Source organism: Canis lupus, chromosome X (genome assembly GCF_003254725.2).
Source record: "Canis lupus dingo isolate Sandy chromosome X, ASM325472v2, whole genome shotgun sequence".
Classification (NCBI taxonomy): domain Eukaryota; kingdom Metazoa; phylum Chordata; class Mammalia; order Carnivora; family Canidae; genus Canis; species Canis lupus.
The window spans coordinates 10,175,576-10,200,512 of NC_064281.1; the positions used below are offsets into that span (position 1 = coordinate 10,175,576).

General features: G+C 47.5%; 1 protein-coding gene across 7 annotated transcripts in view; it reads right to left on the bottom strand.

Moving 5' to 3' along the window:
* Positions 1 to 3,466: 3,466 nt before the first annotated feature.
* Positions 3,467 to 24,937, bottom strand: part of GPM6B (glycoprotein M6B) — a 160,053-nt gene continuing 138,582 nt past the window's right edge. For 4 of the 7 annotated variants that reach the window (XM_025436860.3, XM_049107378.1, XM_025436825.3 and 1 more), the window contains 6 exons: positions 20,016 to 20,202; positions 18,402 to 18,558; positions 11,537 to 11,708; positions 9,621 to 9,694; positions 8,644 to 8,709; positions 3,467 to 5,605 (listed from right to left, as the gene is read on the bottom strand). In XM_025436860.3, coding sequence (XP_025292645.1) covers positions 5,456 to 5,605; positions 8,644 to 8,709; positions 9,621 to 9,694; positions 11,537 to 11,708; positions 18,402 to 18,558; positions 20,016 to 20,202 — 806 coding nt within the window. In that variant the 3' untranslated portion in view covers positions 3,467 to 5,455. Of the gene's footprint in view, positions 7,161 to 8,643; positions 8,710 to 9,620; positions 9,695 to 11,536; positions 11,709 to 18,401; positions 18,559 to 20,015; positions 20,203 to 24,937 lie in introns of all 7 variants that reach the window. The other 3 variants (XM_035711325.2, XM_025436836.3, XR_003131901.3) reach the window with 2 other exon arrangements.

Consider the following 24,937-nt stretch of genomic DNA (forward strand, 5'->3'; position numbering starts at 1 on the left):
AGCATATTTATGGATCTTGGTTTTTTTTTTTTTAACCATTTAGCCACTGTGTCTTTTGATTTGGGGAATTGAGTCCATTTAAAGTAATTATTGATAGGTACAAAATTACTATCACCATGTGGTTGTTTCTGATTGTCTTACAATTCCTTTGTTTCTTTATCTTGTTCTCTTCCTTTGTGTTTTGATGATTTTCAGTAGTGGTATGCTTGGGTTTCACCTTTTTTTTTTTTATTCTAAGATTTTATTTGACAGAGCAAGTACAAGCAGGGGGAGTGGCAGGCAGAGGGAGCAGGAGAAGCAGGCTCCCTGCTCAGCAGGGAGCCTGACATGGGGGCTTGATCCCCAGGATCATGACCTGAGCTGAAGGCAGATGCTTAACTGAGCCACCCAGGTGCCCTGATCTCTTTGGTAGGTTGTAGGTTTGTGGCAATAAATCCATTTTTGCTAGGCTGTCCAGTGTGTTGGAGTATAATTGCTCATAATAGTCTCTAGAGTGGTTTGTATAGGTGAACCTCCTTCTGGCCCAAGCTCTTGGTTGCTTCTTAAATTTTTGTGATTGTCTAAGATGACTTTTTTGTTCTTGGCGCTTCCCACTAGTTGAATGTTTGTCAAGACTGCTTAGTGTTCCACTGGGTAAGATCACAGCACATAGATGCAGTTTGATTAGAAGGCAGACTGTCAGAGAGAGGCTGGGAAAGTATGTAAGTTAGGTCTCTTTTTCGGATAAACTGTGAGATGGATGTTTTTCTCAGTTCCTCTGCACTTGGCCTAGGTATTTAGCCGTGGGGGTGGGTGAGGGGGTGGTGTTGCTCTTGCACCCATTAAAAACTGCCTTTTTTTTTTTTTCCTGCAGTCCCGTAGAACTCCTGAATGCAAGCACCATTGGCGGTCAGAGCCAGGTACTACTGCAGGGATACGTCCCTTGCATAGCAGCTACTCAAACTGAGACACAATGTGTATGAGCTCCCTCCAGGGAGATACGGGTGCTTTGGAGTGGGCTAGAAGGAAATAGATGAAAGAGGCACCCACTGCCTTCCCTGGTCTTTGGTGGCAATAGCAGGCAGCCCCTAGAGGGGTGCTAAATGTGGAGGCAACAACTTTTAATATATAACAGATCCTGTCCAGGGAAAGATCAGGAGCTAGTCATCTAAGGCTGGTAAATACCATTTCTTTGTTCGTCTTATGGGTCTGGTCTCATGGATAGAAGCTCTAATTGGCTTTAAGAGTTGGGTGTTTTAGGGGTCTATCTCTCAGAGTCTTAAAAGTTGAGGTGCTAGATGTGGGGTCCAAGCTCTATTCTTCAGGGAGAACCTTGGCGTTAGCAGCTTCTACCTGATTGTGTGGCATTGTGTTGAGGATGTGGGGCTTACGGTGAGGGCTTGGCTCAGCTTTTCCTGCCCATTTCAGTGTGTATATTTTTTTGATTGCCAAATGTATAAGAGTAGCTCAGCTAGTTTTTGCATTTGTTTCAGAAAATACTAATCTAGGTGTAGTGGCACACCTGCTGTGTTCTCGGGAGTTCAGGGGCCTCCTATGTCACCATCCTGGACCAGAACCCTCAGGTAACTTCTTAACACTTTCTGATGTGACTCAGTTTCTCCCACCTTGTATTTTCAAAGACCTTGTCTAAATAACTCATTGCATACTTATTTTGTAGCTTTGGGTTTGATAGCTTCAGTTTCCAGTCAACTTAAATTCTAAGCAGTAGTCTTAACATTCTACATCAGGACATATCTCATTTAAAGACAAGACATTCTTCTATACCTTTTCAGATGGCTGCATCCTCTAGAAGGGGTCTGCATGTATGAGGTGAGAACGCCCCTGCCTACTCCCACCTGGACAAGACCACCTGAACACATCTGTGTTCACATCTTCCCCAGGTGGGTAAAGGTCAAATATCCAAACCGTGAGGAAGGCTGGGGAACAGATTAGAAAAATGATGATCGGGCAGCCCCGGTGGCGCAGCGATTTGGTGCCGCCTGCAGCCCGGGGTGTGATCCAGGACACCCGGGATCGAGTCCTGCATCGGGTCCTTGCATGGAACCTGCTTCTCCCTCTGCCTGTGTCTCTGCCTCTCTCTCTCTCTCATGAATGGATAAATAAAATCTTAAAAAAAAAAAAAAAAGATCTTTGCCAAACTGACAATTCTACTTGTTTTTCTGTTTTTTTTTTTTTTCAAAACTTTCCGTAGTCTCATTCATCCTAACACTCATTTTGAAATTTTGCACAAACATCTAAAAATAAATGAGCCCTGCTGGCTAGAGAAAGAGGTCGTGGCTTAGTAGAAGATACTAACAAAGGGATTGTCTCTTTTAAATCTTACAGTAGTATGACTATCATAGCATTAAAAAGCCCTGAAAGGATTTTTTTTAAATTTATTTATTCATGAGAGAGGCAGAGACACAGGCAGAGGGAGAAGCAGGCTCCCCCCCCTCCCCCCGCCCCAAAGGATTTTTTTCAAGTTTTTTATTGTGGACTTTTAGTTGTCTCTTTACCAATTTGAAAGTCGCTTCACAAGGCATAGCTAAGACAAGTGAAAAATCACTACTCTGCCTTCTAGAGGTTTCCATAGTTTGTGGCAGGATTACTGTCAATAATTAAGAGACTGCATGTGATCGCTTCTGGCCATGATTTACATAGTGTATTATTCAGGTGACTCATGTAACTTAAGAAACTGTATAAAATGATACAAAAACAGAAGGTATTAAATAGTGTGACAAAAAGCATACTAATTGGGCTCCTGATTGTTCTCCTGCCGAGCATGAAGAAGGGTGACAATCTCCAGGTGGCAACTCCTTTAGAAACAGCAAGTTCTCAGTAAGTAACAAGAGCTGGTCCTTACTCAGAAAGGTCAGATGAAGAAAATCCAAATGCATAATCGTGCTAACAGCTAAGTAGTTTATTTTTTTTTAAGATTTTTATTTATTCATTTGACAGAGAGAGTGCACAAGCAGGGGGAGTAGCAGGCAGAGGGAGAAGGAGAAGCAGACTCCACATTGAGCAGGAAGCCCAATGTGGGGCTCAATCCCAGGACCCTGGGATCATGATCCGAGCTGAAGGCAGATGGTTAACCCACTGAGCCACCCAGGCACCCCAATTTAAGTAGTTTAAACAGATGCTAAAATGAAATCCTAAGTAACAAACTTAGCTCTGCTGCTTTAGAGAGTAATGGTTAGATCTAGAGCCTTTTTTTAAAAGAACTAGATCTTTTATACCTTGGGTTTGTAAAAGAGCCAGTGGTACACAGATCCCTAGGAAGAAGCAACCTTGTTTTTACTTTCCCCAAACTTAAGGGTTGTGTTCATCCCATATGTATACTTGTTTTCACATTTGTTGACACTAGTCAGAAAATTTCTATGCTTCACAGAACTATAGAGAGGTCAGTAGCATTCTCTCATAAACACAATTTCCATCCACACGTGAGGTCTTGATAATGCATACTATTTAAAAATGACACCATACTGCAGACAGAGAAAGATAGTATTTATGTATGGTAAAAAGGCAAGTGAGTGAAGCTATACTTTTATTGCATTACTCTTAGTACATCCACAACTATTTCCACCTAAATAGATCTTTAAAATAAGCATACACAAGTAATGACTATTATCTACAAATATTTATTGTAACACTTGAATAGAACTACAGGAAGCCCTTGGCACTGATAGAAAATATTGATTCACTGTTAGGTTACAAAAATTTATACATAGCAAAATTTAATGCTCTTTACATAAAAAATATTAGACTACTTAAACAAAACTTTCAGAAATTCCTGGTAATAGCTACCAGAATTAGAAAAGTAAAATTAGGCTTGAGACACTGCCTCTTCTAGAACACTGGACTCTAACAGCACCTCCACTGCTGGAAAAAAATATTTAAGTCTGTCATGCAACAGGAAAACAAAACAAGCTATTCTGGAACAACTGTTCTACACAGAAGAGAGCTTCTCCCAATTAAAAAAAAAAAAAAAAGGTGAAGATCCAAATAGGCATTTTTAGGCATTAACAACAAAAAGAATCCAAATGAAATATTATACTTGATGTTCAATTTTAATAGCATCTTGATAAAGGTATGCTTCCTTTCATTTTAATACATTTCTGCACATGTATATGTTTTAAAATCCAGGAAACAGCCAAACCACAAGTTAATTCTTAACATGAATATACATAGTTAACCCTATATTATGCAGCCCCTTTTAAAAAGCACTGATGCACCCAACAGTTATATGTATCATTTCATAAAGAACAACACAAAGTTTACCATCACTAATACCCAATACCTATAATCACTTAATGTTCTGGAACACAATGATTTAGAAGGCAAGTTTCTTTTGAAAATGGCTTAAACTCAAGCAGGTGTTTTTTGCTGAACATTGATCTTGTATTATTCCAGGAAAGATTTAGATTTAAAAAATGAAATAAATACCAACCAACTCTAATTTAAATTACTTAAGTATTCAAGTCTATAAAAGTAGGAGGAGGTCTGTGGTCTATTTGTAAATTAGGTTTTTAGATAGTTGGTACGAAACTGTAAACTTGCTATTCAGACCACATAAAAATGGTTTAGAATGGTGGTCATTTTAATAAGGTAACACTTCTTAATTAAGAAAAACATTTGTGGAACAAAAGTCTATGAAGGATTTTGGGTCTCCTGTTGTAAAATAAGTTCTTAGAAATTTAAAACAAATACTTATTAAGGCAGAGCTGACATTTATTTCCCAGGAAGAAGAATGACAACTGGGCCATTTTATTCAAGGAAATCTATTATAAAATTGATTTTGGAAAGCTTGTCAATGAATCAGAATCCAGCTTCTTCAATGGTAGGTGTAGTAGATTTATAGTAGCTCCTTTTAGCATTATTTAAAAACAGATTTCTGATTGGATCAGGAGACTAATGTGTCCTGGACTTGAAGAACAGAGAAGTCAGTTAATTTTTTTAAAAAGCCAATTGTTAAGAATCACATGATCTTTGAGCCAAAGTTTAATAAATGTCAGCTGTCAGAAATGGAACCCCCACCCCCCATTCCATTTTATTCCCTATATAGGTAAATTTACTTGAGGACGGATGGCATATGTGAATTGACGGTCACATTCCTTGATGCTGGCACATCCTCAGTCCCTCTCAAGGAGTATGCCATATTCCCATCGCCCCTCTTGGTAGGATCGCTCTACCAATAAACGTGAACATGCCACAAATTTCAGAAAGATCAACAATCATTTTGTCAAAGTGTTGCCTTTTAAAATGGCTAACATGAAACCTCCAATATCTGCTCTAAAGAAAAAGATTGACCTACTGGAATGTTTTCCTAGAAATACATCCCAGCAGCTTGAGACAGACAGTGAAGTGTTTGTACTTCTACATTTGTTTGTTTGGTGGGGTACACATCTGTACTGCAGAGCAGCTGTCTGATGAGTTGTCAGAGCTGTAAATTCGTCGGCCGTAACACTCTGGCAAACATTTATGTGTAAGAATTGAGTTGTTCTTTTGACCGAGACTGGATATCTTGCAGTTCCTGTTCTTCCTTTGCTTTGATATCCTGGTAAGCCTGCATTTTGCTTGCATCCTTTAAGTAAGCCCAGTTAGAAGACAGTATCATGAGGAAGTGGATCTGGAAAAGAAGGGTGAGCATGATGGCTAGTGAGCATGTCAGAAGGCAAAGCAAGCTGCTAGGCAGATTAGACGGTCTTTACTGTCAAAAGGGAGAGAGGGTTATTCTGTATTAATACTCGTTCTGCTGTCAGAGCCATCAGATACTGGAAGCATGCTCTACTAGTATGCTTAAGAGTAAAAAGGCTGAAGAAAAGTTAGTATACAAACATAATGAACTGAAAAAAATGGCCAAAGTTATTGTTAAGAAAAAGCAAAAATGAAATAGGAGAGGATGTTTTTTTGTTTTTGTTTTTTACCATTTTGGGAGTAATTTTAACTAACGCAGACGTTCAGAAACACATTGTGTGCTTCTTTTAAAATCAGTGTGGTGCAAAGATCTTTCCTCTCTGTGGATAAAAATCAATTCCCCAAAGGTCTAGAAGTGAATAATACTTATTTTGAGTAACGAATATAAACCATGTATTTAACATGGCAAAATTACGTGAATGTCAAGACCACAATTTCAAGACCTCTAAGCAAAGCACACAGTCTGTGTTAACACATTTTTAGTAGTGAAACTCCAGTTTTTGTTCTCTAACTGCCATTAGTGCATTTCAGAAAATGTACAAATCCTTCTTCTTTACAGTTGATGTACCAACACTTCTTTCCTGCTTATTTTCCTCATCTTTCCTGCAAAATCTACATCTCCAGTTCCTCATATTTCCTTTTCAACATATTTGAGACTTTCAGATCCAGGCACAATTTCCGTTTCCCTTAAAACCTGACGTGTGCGGTTGGAGACCTGGCTCTGAGGAATCAGGGACTCTGCACCAAAAAGCGACAACGCAAGGTTACTGATGGTGTGGCTCTGAAAGGAGGGACTGTGTTGTGCTGAGAGAACACATGCCCCACATTCAGGTCCTGGTCTCATAGAAAACAACTGGGTGCCCTTTATTTTTCTTCACATTGTCCTCTAGCTAGCAGCCTACTTGGAGGGGCATTTATTTGGTAGTGAGCCATGTAATCCGAAAACGATTTTTAGTCAAATTTAAAATATGTTTGCCTTTTTTTTTCCAGAGTCTAAGAAAACAAAATCCAGATGAAAACATCTCTCTGCCATCTGCTCTCCAGCACTGGTATTGGTTATCAAGCAAGCAAAAGTAACGGACAAGGCAGGTGTTACAAAGTTTTAACACTTCATTTAGAGATACCGCTCAAAGTTCAAGAAAGTTATTTTTTAACGGATGCTCACCAATGTCAGTACATAACTGAATCGTTTTCACAACGTGGAAATAGCCAGAACTCATCATTTTGTAATTCACTCAGGGTAAGTCATCTTATTAATCTACAAAGCAAAATGAGTGGACTAAAGCTATTTACAAATTACTGTCACAAAACTGCAGCAACCTAGACTCAGCTTTAGTCTGGGGTGTCAGTGAGATTTCGGGCTACCGAGTAGAGCTCTCTAAAGCTCCTGGTTGGCCTTAAGCAATTTAGAATTTAGTGCAGCAATCTTCCCGACTCTTAAACTTCAAAACGGCATAGTTATAGGTAGTAGCCATCATGTAGATCAGCTGGTGGAAGAGAACAAAACAGGACAGTAAGATACAGGCAGTGAGGGCTGGAGCCTGCTCAGGGCCCAGGGCAGTGCTTCTCTCCCATTTATAATCACACAGAAGGGCTTCGTCCATGGCACACAAGCTCCGCACTTCACACACACACACACACACACACACACACACACACACTGCCACTCCTAGCCTCTGCCCTCAGTCTGCTTCTTAAGAAGACTTGGAGGTGTTGAAAGAAGGAGAGAGCTGGGTCAGTAGCCTGTGCCACGAACCTCGAGGCCCTGTGTCCCCTGGTCTTCCCCCAAACCGCCGCCTCGGCAGCAGTGAGTCCCCTTCCTGCCCATCCCTCAGCAAGAGAATAGGTGGCCACTGCGGTGAGACATGCCATTCCTTGCAGGGGCTAGAAAGGAACGACTCTCTTTCCAAGGGCATCTGCCCTTTCCCTCATGGTCTACGGATTGTGGATGTCTTGAAATCATAAACCGAGCCCGCCTGCTTCCAGCTGTACATGCATAGACACACATACCAAACCTGGGGCTGCGTACAGCTGAGCCTCAGTATCTGCAGCCTCCCTATGTGCCCACTTCCCTACGTGCTGCCATGCCTGCTTGTGGCACGGTCACGGTCACTGGTGGGCACTCAGAGGACTGAAAAGGTTTAGGCTCCCGGCTGTGGTCGGCCAAGGCAACACACTCTGCTTTCCCGTTTCAGCCTGTAAACGGGCATCCTTGCTGCAGTCTAGTTGGTGCTCTGGGGTTTTTGCATTTTTGTGATTTTGCTCTTTACATGCTCCCCAACCGTAGTGCTGAATGAAGTGCTCTCGAAAGTCTGTAGAGAGCAAGAAGGCTTAGGGGTGCTGCGCAAGCTTCATTCAGGTAGGGCCCCTGGGGCCGCTGGCCAGGAGTTTGTTAATAATAAAGCAGCGGTATATACTAAATAGGATGTCTTTCAACGGAAACACATAAAACAAAGTTATGTGTTGACCAGTTTGACAAAAATGTTGTACCCAGGGCCTGGCAGAAAATGAACCCCGTGTTTTCCCCTGGGAACAGTAGCTCAGTATTTGAGGAGACTTTACAGAACAAGATCAACCGTCTATGTATGTATGTGTATATATACATATTTCCAGTTGGAAAATAAGATTTCTTGGCAAAGAGATGGGTAATGCCTCACGTGAACATCTCTCCGGGACTGAAGTCCTAAAAGGCAGGGGTAAATATGCACCCATGCACTGGGCCCAGCCTGATTAACCGGTAGCTCAGCTACTGTGACCCTCTCTTCTTTCAACACGATCCAAATTCCACTACCTCTAATCTGTGCCAGGACAGGCAACTAGTACTGCCTGCACTCTAGATGTGGGGTAAGTCTACCCAGGTGAGATGTAAACAAGGCTGCGTCCCCGAGTTGTACTGCTGGAAGGGAAATCTGGCATTAGAGCCTCGAGGGAGGGGAGCTTGACGAGGCCAGTCCTGGGGCCGTTACTCACCAGGGCAATGACGGTGGCACCAGCTCCGGCACAGGCCACAATGAACAGGTGATAGGACATGTAGAACTAGGAAAGAACAGGGCATGATGTGAGCATTGTATATGCAAGGAAAGTGCCTCCACCTGTTTTCTTTTTTTTAAAGAGCTGCCACCAGGCAGGATGCCTGGGTGCACTCCCCAGCTATACAATGCCACCACTGGGTGGAAGAGCTTCTAAAACTTTCTGATGCCCAGGCTGTACCCTAGATCACTTAAATCCGAGTATCTGGGGGCTGGGTCTCAGCTGTGAGTATAATTCTCCTGGCTGACTGCACTGGGCAGCCACCTTTGGGAGCCCCTGCTTGGAGCCAGGCCCTAGTATGGATATACAAGCTGGCTAACGAGAGGCAGGGGATCATCATTTCAGTAACTCACTGCTTCCCAAAAGCATGCTAGGATTCTCTTAAATATGTAAGCTCCCACTAAGAATGTTCTTTTATAAACAGTTATAAACCGATGCCTAAAGGATATTCTAAGGTCTGATTTTAAACCAAAGTGGGTTAGAGTGAATGAGAAATAGTGAAACAATGATCAACTGTGACTAGATTTATAGAAATTGGGCTTATATACAAATTCAAGGGGGATCTTTTCGATGTAAATTAGTTTGCATTTGTTCTGTGATAAATGTCCCACTATGTGAAGGTGATAGAGAAGAATCTACACATATTTTCAGATGTACAGGATTAGGATCACTCCAAATTACTGCCCAAAGAGAAAACTCTCTGAGTGCTCAGGATCCTTCCTGAACGAGGTAGACCATGTGAAAAGGACATTTTCTAAGTCAAAAATGGGTGAATACTGGTGACTACAGACCGTTTGATCTTAAAGAGCTTTCCTTACTAGCATTTGCACCATCTCCTGCTCTTTCTACCCGGGAGAGCCCTTTCCTCAGCCTGCTTTGCCAAGTGACCATGTCCAGGCCCTGACAGAAGGGTTTACCTCATTGGTGTTGCAGATGTTCTCGAGGGCAGAGCCACATATTTTCCCTGGGAAAGCATTCCAAGGAATGATACCTGTAGAGTAAATCCCAATAGAATGTTAGTTATTAGTTCATATACACTGCAGGGCCCCATGTTCCCAGTAGGCCTCACACTTAGGGTTTCAGTTACACTGTAATCACACATGCTGTTGTTGTTCTTCATCAGCACTTGACAGGTCTGCCCTCTGTGGACCAGGGTTTTTAGAATCAATAAGAAGTCCTCCTTGGACAGCAGGACAAGAACAAAGTCAACTAGTCCATAGTTGGACTAGTAGACTTAGAATTTGTAGGGAAAACAAATCAGGTTGTTTTGTTTAGTTGACCTTATATTTGCAAACGTTGATTTTCAAAGTGGTTTTCCCTACTATGAATTTATGAACTATAGTTAAACAGTTGTAGGACAACCGACCCCATAAAGCACTTCCCGGTCCATGAACTTCCTATGAAAGTCCTGAAATTGAGAGTCTATACCCAAAGTTTCAAGGTCCTTAATTATATAATTTGGATTTTATATGACTTCTATTCATTTTCATTGTATTTTACAGTTGTATTGGAAACACTTTGGGATTGAAAATCCAATTGGAAATTCAAAAAAAGGGAAACCCTGTGGATTCCATTCTTCTACCCTGTGTCTCCCACCAGAACCCGGATTCCTCTCTGTCATGCCATGGCCCACTAGGTTGCTGTTCTTTGTGCTGCCACTTGGGAGGTGTGTGCTTTTAAATATTAAACACAGCTCAAGCTACTCTTCTCCTAGGAGGGTTTCTTTAAGAAGTTCCTTATCCTTTCCATCCTTGCCAGGGGCGAAGAGGAAGTCTTCATGCTTTAGGAGAATGGGAAATGACAAGTCCCCACACTGTCAGTGAAACCAGTGATTTCCAATATAGAAGACTTAAAAATAGGACCACTGATGGCCAGAAGTTTTTAGTGAAAATACTTTAAGGAAATGGTATACATCTAGAGATTTATTTACAAATACTTTAAAAGTCATCTTTACACTGTTTTCAAACCATCAGAAAGACCAATGTGGCTGAACCTTGGTCTTTATGAGAAAACAGTACTCCACAGGGCAGTTCTGGGCAAGTTTCTCATTATGTTGTAAGAGAAGATGCTGAAGCCAAGCCCCATGGGAAAAACAAGAAGCACAAATGAAATAGTCCTCTCTCTCCAGAAATCTTGTCTTCCATTTTAATGAAAAGTTCTTTTTCCCCGCCTCGCTGTTTTTGCCAGGAACAGGACTCCCTAGCATCTTGGCTAGAAGCACTAATTAAACTTCTTACTTAGGAGGCTGCCTTCGATTTAATTGACAGCAGGAGCAATGGCCCCCTCTGTGACTTGTCCAAATGAAGCAACCTTAGCTGCCTGCTGCGAGTATCTCATTCATTAGAAAATAGGTTTAAAGGGGTTTCCAACACTTGGCTTTTATAGAATTCAGTCTGATGACTTTAAAAGATGTCTGGATTTTGTTGTGTTTTCCAGTATAGATGAAGTTTAAGCAGTTGGTCATTTTTAAAGACCGAATTTGAAGAGTGGGACATGGAAATTAATTGGACTACTATGCATATACCATATTTTGGATAAAAAGTTGAGTGGTATCAAACTGAAAAGAAATTGAAAAAAAGTCTGTAATCCTTTGATGTCCAGAAGTCTGATTAGAAGGCACAACTTCTTTATAACGGAGTTCAAAAAGTCTCATTTACTGCATACTTAACTTGAACCTACAACAAAAATTTCTATGACAACTAAGAGCCTAAGTGATGTTTCCCTCCAGAAAACAGCCAACATTGTACGTATGTACTATTCCAAAAGAGTGTGTGAAACCTATCCACGACGCTAGAGGACAGGAGTCCGTCGGGCGAGTACAGGGAGACCATACCGTACTGCCGGATATCCACGCAGATCTGCTCCACACCAGCTGTGCCGTTGGTCTGGGGGGACTTGATGACTTCACAAGTTGACCATATGTTGTAGAACATGAACACGGGTACCGCAGAGAAACCGAACACGCCCAACCAGGCCACTCCCAGCACATAGGTGAGGAACACGAACTGAGTGGAAAATGAGAAGGAGAAAGGAAGAAAGGAACATCACTGAGGGGGGGCAGGTGCATCCCCTGGGGAGGAGTGCTCGTGGCAGCCCTAGCCGGATACTGGGCCCGTGGGATGCATTCGGCACCGCCTGGGCCACTGGAGTGACAGGCAAAGGGACAAAGGAGAGGGAAGTGTGGGCTGGGGCAGGGGGCTCATGCTGTCCACAGCTAGACGATGGAGAATGTTCCCACCCGAAGCCGCTTCCGAGACTTTTCAGGTCCCTCTTTTAAGCTAACAAGGACACAAGACCCTGAGAGGTGATCTCCCTTGTCCAAGGCTGCAGAGCCAACAAGCGATGGCTGCTTACCGTGCTAGAGTGCCAGGACGCTTTCCCAGGCCACTGAATTTTAACCTCATCTCAGTTTCTCAAAACTTGCCTTTATTTTACACAACGTACGGGGAGCATGGCAACAAGAGCTACGAGAAGCCCATTCTCAAAAGGACTTCATGATCCAGTGAAATCACTAAAAGCATCAGATGTTTGAACCTTTATCAACAATTTAAAATAGCCCTGAATGCAAGCATCACACACAGCGTAAGATAAAATTCCCATCTCCCTCTAATTTTTTCCTCTAGAGCAGCTCTGCACGCATAGCGGCTCTTCCTCGTGCTCCTCGACATGTGGCCACGGCCACTTTCAGCGAGAACATACGCCTAGTGCTCAGCTTTACTTCCTAACCTGCCTTGACTACCAGTTTTCAGAGAACTTTGCAAGGCTGTTCCAAAAACGTCATGTCATGGTATTCGTATTTTCAGAACGTGCACCCACAGAGCTTGTGGGCGATGCCTTGGAATTCTAATTTGGCTTTTTTTTTTTTCCCAGGCAGTGCTGAGGACCTGAAAACTCGGTCTAACTTTCCATACTGCAGGAACTAGCTGGAGGATTAGCAGGTCTGCCATGGGGCAGGGGGTGGGAGGGTGGGAGGGTGGGGACAGGCTCACACAGGCTACCACCGCCTGCTGGTCCCCCCCCCCCCCAAACAGCAGAAGTCACTCACTTCTTTTAGTTCAAGGGCATTTATACTTTCAGAAGCATTTGCATTTCTAAAGATATTCAAAGCAGCAGATTTCAGCAGTTTCAGGCTGGCTCCTGTTGCCCCCGTGCTTATGGACAGGCAACTCCAGAGTAAGCTTTTTTTTCTCACCCACCCTTCAAAAGAATACTTTCTCTTTAATAATGCCACAAAGAAATTGCCTTCCAACGGTTGTCAGGGCTCCAAAGGGCAGGCGCGGGGTGGGGGGCTGGGCAGTGGAGAGCACCCCCTGTGCCTGTCTGGGGGGGCCTTAGGCATTCAGAGTAGCTTCCTTAGTGACCCCCCCCAAACCCCGCAGCAGCGTCCCATAAAGGGGCCCTGAGCACCAGGCCTGCTCGTGAACCCAGGGCAGTTTTGCTGTCCTTGGGGGCAGAGCTCATGGAGCTTCTGCACCTCCCATACCTTTTTGTCCTCAGCATGTTTCCCCCAGCTGTCATCAGACCTCCCTGTCACCCCCCCCTAATTCCTACCATGTTCCAAGGCAGGTCTGTTCAATGATCCCCTTGCATGTACAGTGATTCCTCTAAGATACTGCAGTTTGGTTCCAGACCATCACAGTAAGGTGAGTCACGTTAATTTTCTGGTTTCCCAGTGCACGGAAAAGTTATATTTATACCATAGTCTATTAAGTGTGCAACAGCAGCAGGCCTGAAAAGGACATGGTGCAGACAGACCTTCCAGAAAATATACTTTGTTGCTAACAAATGCTAACCCTCTTCTGAGCTTTCAGTGAGTCAGTCGTCTTGATGGTCTTGAGGGTCTTTGCTTGATGCTGGCTGCGGTCTGATCAGGGCGCTGGGGGCTGTGGCAATTTCTTAAGACAACAGTGAAGTTTGCTGTATCAAATGACTCTTCCTTTCGCTCAGGATTTCTCTGTAGCATGCACACTGCTGGTTCGACAGCATTTTACCCACAGAACTTCTTTCAGAATTTGGACTCCATCCTCTCCGGTGCAGCTGCTGCTTTAGCAATCAATAGCCTTTTAGTCACCAGCTACTCATAAGAGAGTCAGCCTGTCCTCTGGAACTTTGAAGCCAGGCATCGACTTCTCCTCTCCAGCTATGAAAGTCCTAGATGCCCTCTCCTTCCAACATACAAGTGTTTCATCTACATGGAAAATCTGTCCAGCGTAGCCACCCTCAGTAGTCACCTGAGCTAGATCTTCTTCTGGGTCACTTGCTGCTTCCCCTTGCACTTTGAGGTTACAGAATCTGGTTCATTCCTCAAACCTCACAAACCAATCTTGTGAGCTTCCATCTCTTGCTTGGCAGCTTCCTCACCTCTCTCGGCCTTCATACCATTAAAGAGAGGTAGGGCCTTGCTCTGGAGTAGGCTTGGACTTAAAGGAATGTTCTAGCTGCTTTGATCTTCTGCCCAGAGCACAACAGTCTCCATGTCAGCCATAAGGCTGTTACACTTTCTTACCAGTTGTGCATTCACTACCTGGCTGTTTGGCACAAGAGGCCTAGCTTTCGGCCTGTCTGGGCTCTCGACATAGGTTCCTCACTAAGCTTGGTCATCTCTGGCCTTTGGCTGAAAGCGAGAGATCTGCGACTCTTCCTTTCCCCTGAACACTTAGACGCCATTGTAGGGTTATTAATGGGCCTCACTTCAATACCTTTGTGTCTCAGGGAATAGGAAGGCTGGAAGAGGAGGATGGGGAGGCTGGCCAGTCGGTGGAGCATGCATCCTATATGCATGCAGTTTGTGGCACCCCAAAGCACTGACAATAACAACTCAAAGCTCACCACAAGTAGAATAATGAAAAAGTCTGAAATACTCTAAGAATTACCAAGATGTGACAGACATAAAACGGACAAATACTTTTGGAAAAATGGCGCCACTAGACCTGCTCAACACAGGATTGCCACAAGCCTTCGATCTGTAAAAAACACAATAGCTGTGAAGTGAGGTCTACCTGTATCAAGAAAACCCATGTTCAAGGTACCAATAGTGGCCTTTTAGCTTTTTGGAGCAGAGCTTAAATAAAACTGAACATGTAAGACAGGTAAAAGTGAGCTGTGCTGGTTGGCAGGGCGGCCTGTGAGCGTGACACAATGGTCCAGAAGCGCCTGTGCACACTCGTGCCTTGTCTACGAGAACTGCTCTGTGCACAGGCCCACGTGCTCTCCCACCCAGCCACGACGCACAAGCTCCTGGCACACTCTACCATCCCCCTATTTAACACCTGCTAAAAGGTAAACTGAGGCATGTTAAAATTCTTTATGAAATTTGAAGATTTGGGCATACATCCATTTCAATGGGACAGCAGCACCTGTTTAAGCAGTTGGAGGCACCCCAGTGACTTGAGCCTGGGAAGAGGTTTTGATAGAGCAGACGTGGCAGAGCTAGGACGCTATGTAACCAGCTGTAACTTAAGCTTAACTGCCTTATTTGGGAAAGCCCACTTGGCTGTTTATGATTGGTGGCTCTTAAGTTTCATTTTCTGGGATTCTAGTGCATCGACTTTGGCTTAGGTTGTGGTTTGCATACATGGGCTGCCAAGGCATTAGGGCCACCTCAGCCCCCTGGCCGCCTTATGTAATGACTTCACGAATACTCCATCCCCAAAATGTTAAACACCAGGCCCTGCGTGCCGGGAGAAACTGGACCCCTTGATTTCTGAAACTTGGTATAAGTGAGGGGGGAAGCTGCCCGAAGCTCCCCTTCCATACACACTTTGTTACTCTTTCCCCTAAGCTCCTTTTTTCCTCCTACAGTCACTTCCTTCTCCCAAAAGTAAGCACTCCCCTGAGTTGTATGGTCATCACATTTTTTTCTTATAGTTTGCACGGTGAGTTTTAAACTCATTTACTCCCTTGTTCTGTGAACTTCACCTTAAAAATTAAGGCCGAATTGAAATGACAATCCAATAAGGGATATGGAATTGGAGGGGTTCTGATCACTGAAGAACAAGGGAGTGGCAGCCTTCACTTCTGGAGGTAGTTTCTTTTAGTTTTCTTAACCTCGACTCTGGAGAGGATGTGTGCGTGGAGCACTGTGTGCACACGTACACATATGGATGGGTGTGCACGCACGTTTTCCTTCCAGCACGTGGGCACAGATTAGGCAAATAGATCCAAAAGGGGCCCAGCGCAGGCCAAAAGCCCCACTGCACGATTCTGACCCCCCTCCCACTGCGTGCACACACACAGTCATTCCGGTGAGCTGAAATGATGCCACCTGGGCCCACACAGCTTCTGCGCCAATGGCTAGGGCGGACTGGGACTGTGATTCAGAATAGGGCCTTGCTGATGGGGAAGAGTACCAGGGCGCAGCAAAGCCCCAGGGTAGGTGGAGGAGCCGGGTGGGGGTGGGGGTGGGGGTGGGGCCGCAGCCCCTGATGGAACACAGGACAGGCAGTGCGACAGCCTGCCGGGGGGCGGGCAGAGCCAGAGGGGCCGCCTGAGAAATTTCCAGAGCTCACCAGGTAAGAGCTGCCAGGCCCAGGTGCCACTTGCCATACCCCACGGGCTCAGATGACTGGGAGGTGGGCATCCATAGCAAGAGTCACATGGGGATAGGACCCGAGGCTCTATCAGATGATTTGCACCCGCTTCCCTTGAGCCCCACGACAGTCCTCGCATCTCTGGCTGTCTCTCCTTAGGTCTCCACAAAGCCGCCTTCTCTTTGGTCTTGCCGGTAGACCACACCGTGCCCCAGGGCTCTGTCCTCCACACACCTCGGTGTCATCTCGTTCATGCCCACCGCGAGTCTCTGTCATTTCCGGCCCAGTGGGTATCTCCCCACACGGCCCCCCGTGACGGTCGAACATGGGCAGCACACGTTCTGTCCTCTCGTGCTCAGTCCCCTGTCCTGGTCCTAGCAGCCAGCTCGGCCCACCCTGACCGTGTCCCCGTTCTCTGCTACCGGAGCCTCGCTGAGCTCTCCACTGCCCCCCCCCGCGGGCCCCCCCCCCCGCCCCCCTCCATGCCTCCTTCGTGTGTGGGATGCTAGCACTCCCTGTTCATCGCTGGCGCTTTTATTCCTAGCCTGGCACTCGAGGCCTTTCCCGGTCTGGTCCCCATCCCTCCCGAGCAGCGCCGCTTCCGTCCTTCGTCACTAGACCCTTCTGTTCCAGCTGGGCCTCTGCCCTGCTCATGCTGCTTCCTCTTCCCCCCAGCCCGCCCCACCGCCCTCCTTACTGTGCGCGGCTTCGAAGCCTCTCGGCCCGGGCCCCGCTGCCACTGGCAGCCGCCTGTGGTTCTGTTCCCAGGCCATTAGCGAAAGGACTCTACAACGTCACAGGAACCAAGGGCCACACGGGGAAGCAGCTTCCTTAGGACCGAGCATCCTTCCCGGGTGAGCAGCTGCCACGGACACGTGCCCCGGGCTAAGGCGGCGCCTACCTTGGGCAACCTGCTGCGCCGCTGTCCCAGAAGCGCACGGCAAGCTGCGGGCCTCCCGTAAGGACGGCTGTGATGCTGCTGGGCTCGCCCGGGCCCTTAGGCCAGACTGTTGGTGCTCTCCTGGGGGACAGCAGAAAGCTCCGCCCTGTGCCGAGGGCCAGGAGCCTCCATCAGCCAGCCGGGGGTCCCCCCCTCCGTGCCAGTGCTGCTCCCTCGGCTCGCACACTGTTCTCTGTACATCTGACTGCCCTGTCCGGTGCCAGACCAACGCAGCCAGCCGCTCGGGAGACTTTTTTTGATGTGAACATACCATTGTACACTCAAATTCAACGTGCCCCAAATCAGACTCCACACATGCCTCTTCTCCCCCGGCCTCTCAACCGCCAGTTTCCTTTTGTGATGCAGGACTTGAGAAGCCAGGTCTTTTAATGAGCTCTTAAGCCGTGTCCTCCTCTAGACCAGAGGTCGGCAAATGTCTGCAGAGGGCCAGACGGGGAACAGCGGAGGCCCTGCAGGCCGCACACCGACTCTGTCCCAACCATTCAGCTCTGCTGGTAGAGGCCGAAGCAGCCACACATGGTGCGCACCAACTAATGGATGTGGCCGGGGGCCAATACAACTATGGTCACCCAGACGTGAATTTCATTTCATTTCCGTGTATAATTGTCCCCAAAAATTTAAGGATAAAAAGCCATTCTTAGCTCATGGGCTGTACAGAAACAGATGGCAGGCCAGATTTGGCCCAAGGGCTGGATTTGGCTATGAGCTTCTTGAGGACAAGAGCCTGTGTTTTCATCTTTGCACACCCACAGTGACTAGCAAAATCCACCCCCCGCCCATGCTTAGTAGAAAAAAATGCTTGGTACTTCCAGAAGGACTGTGACAATTTACCATGGTATATAGTCTCTAGGGCCACAATCCATATTCAAAGACAAATGCACGGGGGCACAGAGACAATATGGAAGTTACCTCCTTTCACAGTGAGAACTTTCTTTTTTTTTTTTTTCAGTGAGAACTTTCTATCTGAAAACTCTCGGCGCTCTTACTGCCTGTATATTCATAAGGGAAATGCTTAGGACTCCAGCCAGAGGTTCTCATTTATTAATAATAATAAGTTGGCTTTTTCACACTCCCAACTCCAAGTTAGAATGACATTTGTGTCGTGGACTCTCCATCCACGCCTGATGATCTCCTAGCTTTCACCAAATACAAAGAAAGAGCCAGAGGTGTGGCTCTGGTTGAGCGTCAGACATCAGGTTCGGACTCACCATCCCGCTGATGCATCGGCCACAGGCAGTTGTTTTAAACTCGCCATGCAGCTCCTTCACTGCACTCGTGGTGTAGAAGCCTTCCGCCAACAGAATGATCCCATACAGGAAGAAGAAGGACGCGATCCCGTAGATGACATACTGCATCAGCTGTATTCTGGGGAAAGGAAGAAGGTCCAGAGAAATGACATTTACCACACGACAAAGAGAAGACGTTTTCAGCTTCTGGAGGGAAGACGTGAGGGTGAGTGATGTCCTGTGACATCTCCACCCCACTAATGGCTGTGCTGGGCTCACGGGGCACTCCGGGCAGGCATCCCTGCCCACCCTACAGCAACTTGGGCCTTTCTTCTGACGTGGGCCCAGGGCTGAGATGGACAACGTTCCCAGGCAAGGGAGAAGTCTGCTTGGTCAGGGGGCAGCAGCCTGGTTGTCATCTTTCAATAGTCCCCCGTGTCCCTAATTTTGCATGTGAGTAAACACAGGCACGAGAAGGTAGGCTCCTTCTCCACGGTGCACAGTTAGTGGCAGAGCCAGCGGGAGAAACCGAAGGACGACACGTCCTATCTGCCATAGCAACATGCCTCCCACCCATGCCCAGTGACGAATGTTCCTCTGACGGAACCCCTACGTGAGCACTTGGCTTCTGCCACGAGTCAGCTCTGCCCGGATGCTCTCCTTATTCGAGGCAAGCCTGGGCATGGGGATTCTGGTAAGCTTCCTGGAAGTTTAAGAGCCACTGATCAAAATCCCTGCCTAGTTACATCAGTACACCTTGCCCAGGTTCCGTCTTCATAGCTATTTCCTTACTCATCGTTGGCCCTCAGCGAGTCCCTCATCCTGGCTGATCCTCTTCCTAACCTCCCCACCCCGGCGCATCCTTTGGACGTCATTTGTGAACAAATGAATAAAATTCCCTAAGGACTCTTGAAACATCATTCCAGTACTGTTCAATAAAAATTCATCTGTGCCTTTTTCAGTCCGGTAGTCAGGGAAAGGGGAGTATGTGGAGGAAAGGAAGGCGTTGCTGCTGAGCTTGCACAGTGACAAGAATCTCTGCGTAGAGCTGCTGTGCCTCCCCTGAAAATTCCAGGAATTCTGGAAGGAACAGCTGGGGCTAAAGCCCTGAAATGTCCCCTTTTCTACGCTGGAGGCCGCACTAGGTAGGTTTTGTTCATCTCCAGAAGTAAGAACCTGCTTGAGGGACGCCTGGGTGGCTCAGTGGTTGAGCACCTGCCTTTGGTTCAGGCCGTGATCCTGGGATTGAGTCCTGCATTGGGGTCCCCACAGGGATCCTGCTCCTCCGCCTCTGTGTGTCTCATGAATAAGTAAACAAAAGCTTAAAAAAGAACCCTGCTCGGGCAGACCTAGAGGTGGGGCATCCTACGTGGGCACCTCTAGTGCCCAGGTGAGACCTGCCCTGGATGCCCCTGGGGCCAAACACAGCCTCCTCAGCCCTTTCCTTCCTCCTCTTGTGAGCTGTTTTCTATCTGCATCCAAGTAAGCTTTAACAGAAGGCCCCCCTTGCCTGCAAGGAGAGCTCAGTCCTCGTTCTGAAAACATTACAGGGTGGTCGCATCTTAAATATCTTTTTATAGGGAAGCAGGTACTTACACCTCACTCAGCAAAGCATGGTCACTGGCGTTGGTGGAGAAGTGCTGCTCAAGAATCGCCACGGTGCCCGCGAGGGCCACGTGCCCACAGCCACAGAACAAGGCGACCCCGGAGAAGCAGAGGATGGTGGCCACCAGAGAGGCATAGGGGACTCCTCCCAGACACTTGATGCAGCATTCAAAGCAGCCTGGACCCAAAGGAGAGAAAACGCAGTGGTTACGGGCAAGAGGTCTCCGTCTTCATCCACACCACACCTTCGCAGGGAGGACTCTCCCTTGCCATCACCCCTCTCATGCTCTGTGTTAGCTGGACATGCCGAGGGCCGGGGAGGGGGGGTGGGTAGCTGGCTCGGCTCACATTCTGTGGGGAGGACCCTGGGACTCCCAAGAGGGATCGCAGCTGCATTTCCTCCGGGGGAGTAGCAGAGCAACCAACTGACAAATAGGGAATGAGTCACAACTCGAGGGCTTCCTCGCTGACCTGGGGCCGGCAGGGTGGAGGGCTGATCGAGTGACAGCGAGGACCCATCGTGCCACTGACAAAGGACAGGACAGCAGTGAAGCTGCAGTAGCGTGGAAAATCATGACCCCCCCAACCTCAACCTTCGGGGGTTTCAAGTACCTCTATTTCTGTAGCAGCCAGTGGCTTTCTCCCAGCCTCTGACCTCCTGGGCAACCAGAAGAAGCAGATACAGTAATTACACTGTTGCTGCATTCAGAAAAATATCAACATGGTCATTTTGGACAGGTGATGGCTACTTTGGTCCCTACAAGTACAAAGTTACTAACATGCACTCAGGTGGGTCCACTCAAGTTTCATTGAGGTCAGAATCAAATGCCCAACTTTCTAACAGCAGGATCTCCCCAGCGCAGGCAACACCAGCAGTATATCATTATTCCTCCTCCACCGCCTCCCACTGCTTCCACCTGCCTCCTTCCCCAATACGTGTTCACAGTAAGAATCCAGAACTGGTGGGTGACATTTAAGTACTTGAAGGAAAAGGAAAAGAAAAAAACAAAAAAACAAACAGAAAAGACAAAATGAGCGTCCATGAAGTGAAATGAAGAAAGAGCCACAGTTCACTATTCATCTTAGGAAGATGATTTTTCTTCATTTTTAAAATAAACCTTTACTGGAAATGACCAGAAAGTTCTCCCCTCGGTGTGTTAGTGAAAAGTGAAAGCAGGGGTGGCCTCGGGGTACTGTGGGCACCTGTCCTGACCTCCAGCGCCTGTTTGTATCATCCAGGCCTGCCAGGGAAATCGAACCCGGAGTCCACTCTGCTGCGTAACGGCGATGGAGAGCAGCTCATTACCTCAAAGCAAACACATTCCACCAGCGGATTCCTCCCCCTAAATGCTCTTTACAGGAGACGGAATGAGGACCCGGCCTAAAGCGCTGGAGGTGGGCTTCCCCATTTTGAGGAGCAACCCACTCAAAAGTAGCATTTGGCTGCCCTCCCCCCCCCCGATGGCTGTAAACTCGCACCACCAGGTTTCTCTTCAGTTCACTGGAAAATAAAAAAGGTCGAGGCTTCCTAAGAAAGTGTGCTTTGCTTTTATTTCAGTTGTCAGGAAGAGCAACCTCCGTGGAATGGATTTCTGAAACTACGGGACCGTGGGGCCCAGTGCACCATACGGTTCAAGTTCACGTCTGATCCTTCGGGGCTTTGGGTTCTTGAGCTTTGGGAGCAAGGACGACGGGCTTGGCTCCACCTCGCTCTGTCATACGGCGTCCTGGGAACCGAGGGGAGAAGAAGGCAACTCAGAGTCCGACTTCTCTCCAGGCTCCCAGAGCCAGAGAAACCACAGCCGTGGGCCTCGTGTCCCGCTACACAGGGAGTGGGGGGCCGCCCTCCGCCCCTTCTCAGCCTGCACGGTGTGTGAGGGGCAAGACGAGCCCCTGCTTCCCTGGCTGATGCAGTGACAGCTGGTCCTCGCCAGACAGAGGTGTGTGGCACCCCTGCAGAGCAGAGCAGCCAACAAAAAAGCAATCTGCGCTCCTCGGGTGTGCCCGCCAGATTTCCCACGCTCCACAGCCGCGGGAGCTAGTGGCGACCGGACGGTCAACAGAGAACCTTCTATCATCACAGAACACTGCTTTCGAAGACCCATTTCTGACTCGCCGCTTACTCTATTTTCTATACAGCGAGCTGGGTTCTTTGGAGCCTTACTTTGGATTTCATGAATCCAGTGCTTTTTGAAGACCTACAGGGCGCTAAGTACCGTGCCTGGCACAGGGGGGACCAATACGAAAGCAGACGTCGTCTTCGCCTTCTGGGACATCAGCTGAAGCTGCAGGCAGGCGAGTAACAGAATTATTAAAGTACAGGGTGACGAGGGCCAAGTTAGAGACCGCTGGGGGGCCGGGGGGATGTGGGGGGAGGACGGGAGGGAAGAAATTCGTATTCCGGAGGGGTCGGGAAGGGCTTTCTACAGAAAGACCTAGGATGCAGGATATGTACACAGCTGACACGCTGGCCCGGATGCACCATCTGATCAGATGCTCACTGCTTCCTGCATGTTTCTGTTGCACACGCATTCTAGCAAACCCACATCCTTCCTCGTCGAGGCGGGCGAGGGTGAGGTGGGGTGGCGCGGTGCGCCTGCCCTTTAACGACAGAACTCAGCCTTCCAAATCCCCAGCTGCCACTTCAAAACAGTCTTTCATCCAAAGGGTTAGAGCATTCTGCTGCTTTCAAAGGAACGATCACAGCTGCTCCCTGGCTCAGAAAGACAAGTGGGGTTAGAAGAACGATGCCATTCAGTCCTAGATTTACCACCAGAGGAAGGCCCCAGTTCCCCTCCGATTTCTCTCTCTCAAGGACTCCAGATACCCCCTGCCGTGGGTCTAGTTTTATAACAGCAGGGGAAAGCAGGGACTGCAGGATTTGGGGGAGCCCTGCCAGAAGCACACTCTCAGCACATGCCAGAGCTCCTAGGTCTTCAGCCAATGATTTTATTTGGGCCTGTAGGAACTGGTTCCCACAGAACAGAAGCCACCACATAGGTTATCGCTGCTCCACACGCTCAGACAAAACTCTCACAGACCCTGCTGGCCAGTGTGAGTAGAAGCTTCTGGAACACAACCCAGGAAGAATGTACAGAAAACAATACCGCTGGATGCACAGCATATTCTGCTCTGGCTGGCCAGTTATCTGCAGGGTGAAAACTGCATGTGTGGTGACTATCCAATCACCCCCCACTGGACCTTCCATGTCTGTCTAGAAGCTCTCTCTCTCCAAGTGTGTAAGGTATCGCTAAACACTGGGCACTTTGGTCTTATGCCACGCATTTGTCCCAGAGAAACCCAAACGGACTATAAGTAGGCTTTCTAACCACGGATATCAATACTGTTAGCGTCCTCACGTTCACAGCATTTCTCACTGGAGAGACAGGCAGGCATGTATGTGGCAGAGGAGGCCGTGATGGTGACATGTGCTCAGGCCAGCCTCACAGGCATGCGACCTGTGGTCTCACGGAGCCCTGTGCTTGGTTTAGTGCTCTGTTCTTGCCACCTTGACATTCTTCAGCATTTTTGACCAGGGGTTTTCCAATTTTCATTTCACAAGGGGCCTGCAACTCTGGGAGCCAGTTTTGAGTATATGCATGTGGGAGGACAGGATCTTTTGACTTGATATGCCCGCAGTAGCATTCTGTTTCATTTCGTAGGGTTAGACAGAAATACGGCCGAGAAAGGCAGACATTGCCTGCCCTATCATCCTGGGCACGGTGTCCCAACTCTGTAAAGACACTAGCCACGTGCCAGAAAGAATGACTTCTCCCTTCACTCTGGAAGGGAGGAATAACCTCCCACTCTCTCAACCGTGGGCCAAGGCTCAAAGTTCTCCTAAACCAGGGGTCTGCAAATTACGGCCCGTGTTTTTGTAAATAAAGTTTTATTGGAACACGGTTGTACCCCTTCGTTTACAAATTGTGGCTACATGTGCCCTACCGTGGCATGGTTGAGTAGCCAGGACGGGGAGTGCAGGGCTTGCAAAGCTTGAAACATTCACCGTTTTTACAAGAAAGATCTGCAGACTCAGGCTGGGAAGCCCTGGCGCTCAGCGTGTGCTCCCAGGACCAGCAGCACCTCTCAACATACTAAAAATGCAAATTCTCACATCCCACCCCAGAGCGACTGCATCAGAAACTCTGGGGGTGGACCCAGTAATCTGCGTTTAACAAGCCTTCGGGGGGCTTCTCACATATGCTCAAATTGAAGCACCACTCCCCTAAAGAATCACACAAGCTCTTTACGGCGTCTGTTGCACCTGTTTTCTTTTATTACCAGCCAAACTCCAGCACAATAAAAATCTAGCTCCGCGAAAGGATTCCTGGCCTGAGGCCAAGATGGAGTAACGGGGACCTGATTTATTCTCCGGCCTACAACAGCTGAAAAACTGGACCGAACCTATGAAACGATGGTCTGCAAGATAGGAGACGTCAGGCCATGAAGAACGGCCCGCGGCTTCCAAGTCAATTATTAAAATGAACGCTCAGCAGAACCAAAGAATCAAGATCAGATGACCCAAGACGCATTTTGCAGCAGCAGTGAGCACAGGTTCATGTGAAGGCCCGGCTCAGCCTCGCTCCGACGAGAGGAACTCCTCCCCATAACCCTGCTCCTATCATCTCCGTCCCTGGGGTCCCTAAAGGCCTTGTTTAATTGAAGGCGTCGGTTAAACGGAGTAACAAATAAGGGTGCAGGTGACAGCACTGGGCGGGAGGGGGCAGCTGTCCATTTACTGATTCCATTTCACTCCATTAACCCATAGTCAGGGCTCCCCAAGTGTCTCCGAGGTCCCACGCACCAGGCTGGGTGCTGGGGACTTGGTGCTGGGCGAAGGTGGGCACGATGCACGCTCTCAGAGAGTTTACGGTCTATGGGGGAAAGGCACATGAGCCAAATGGTTTTACTTC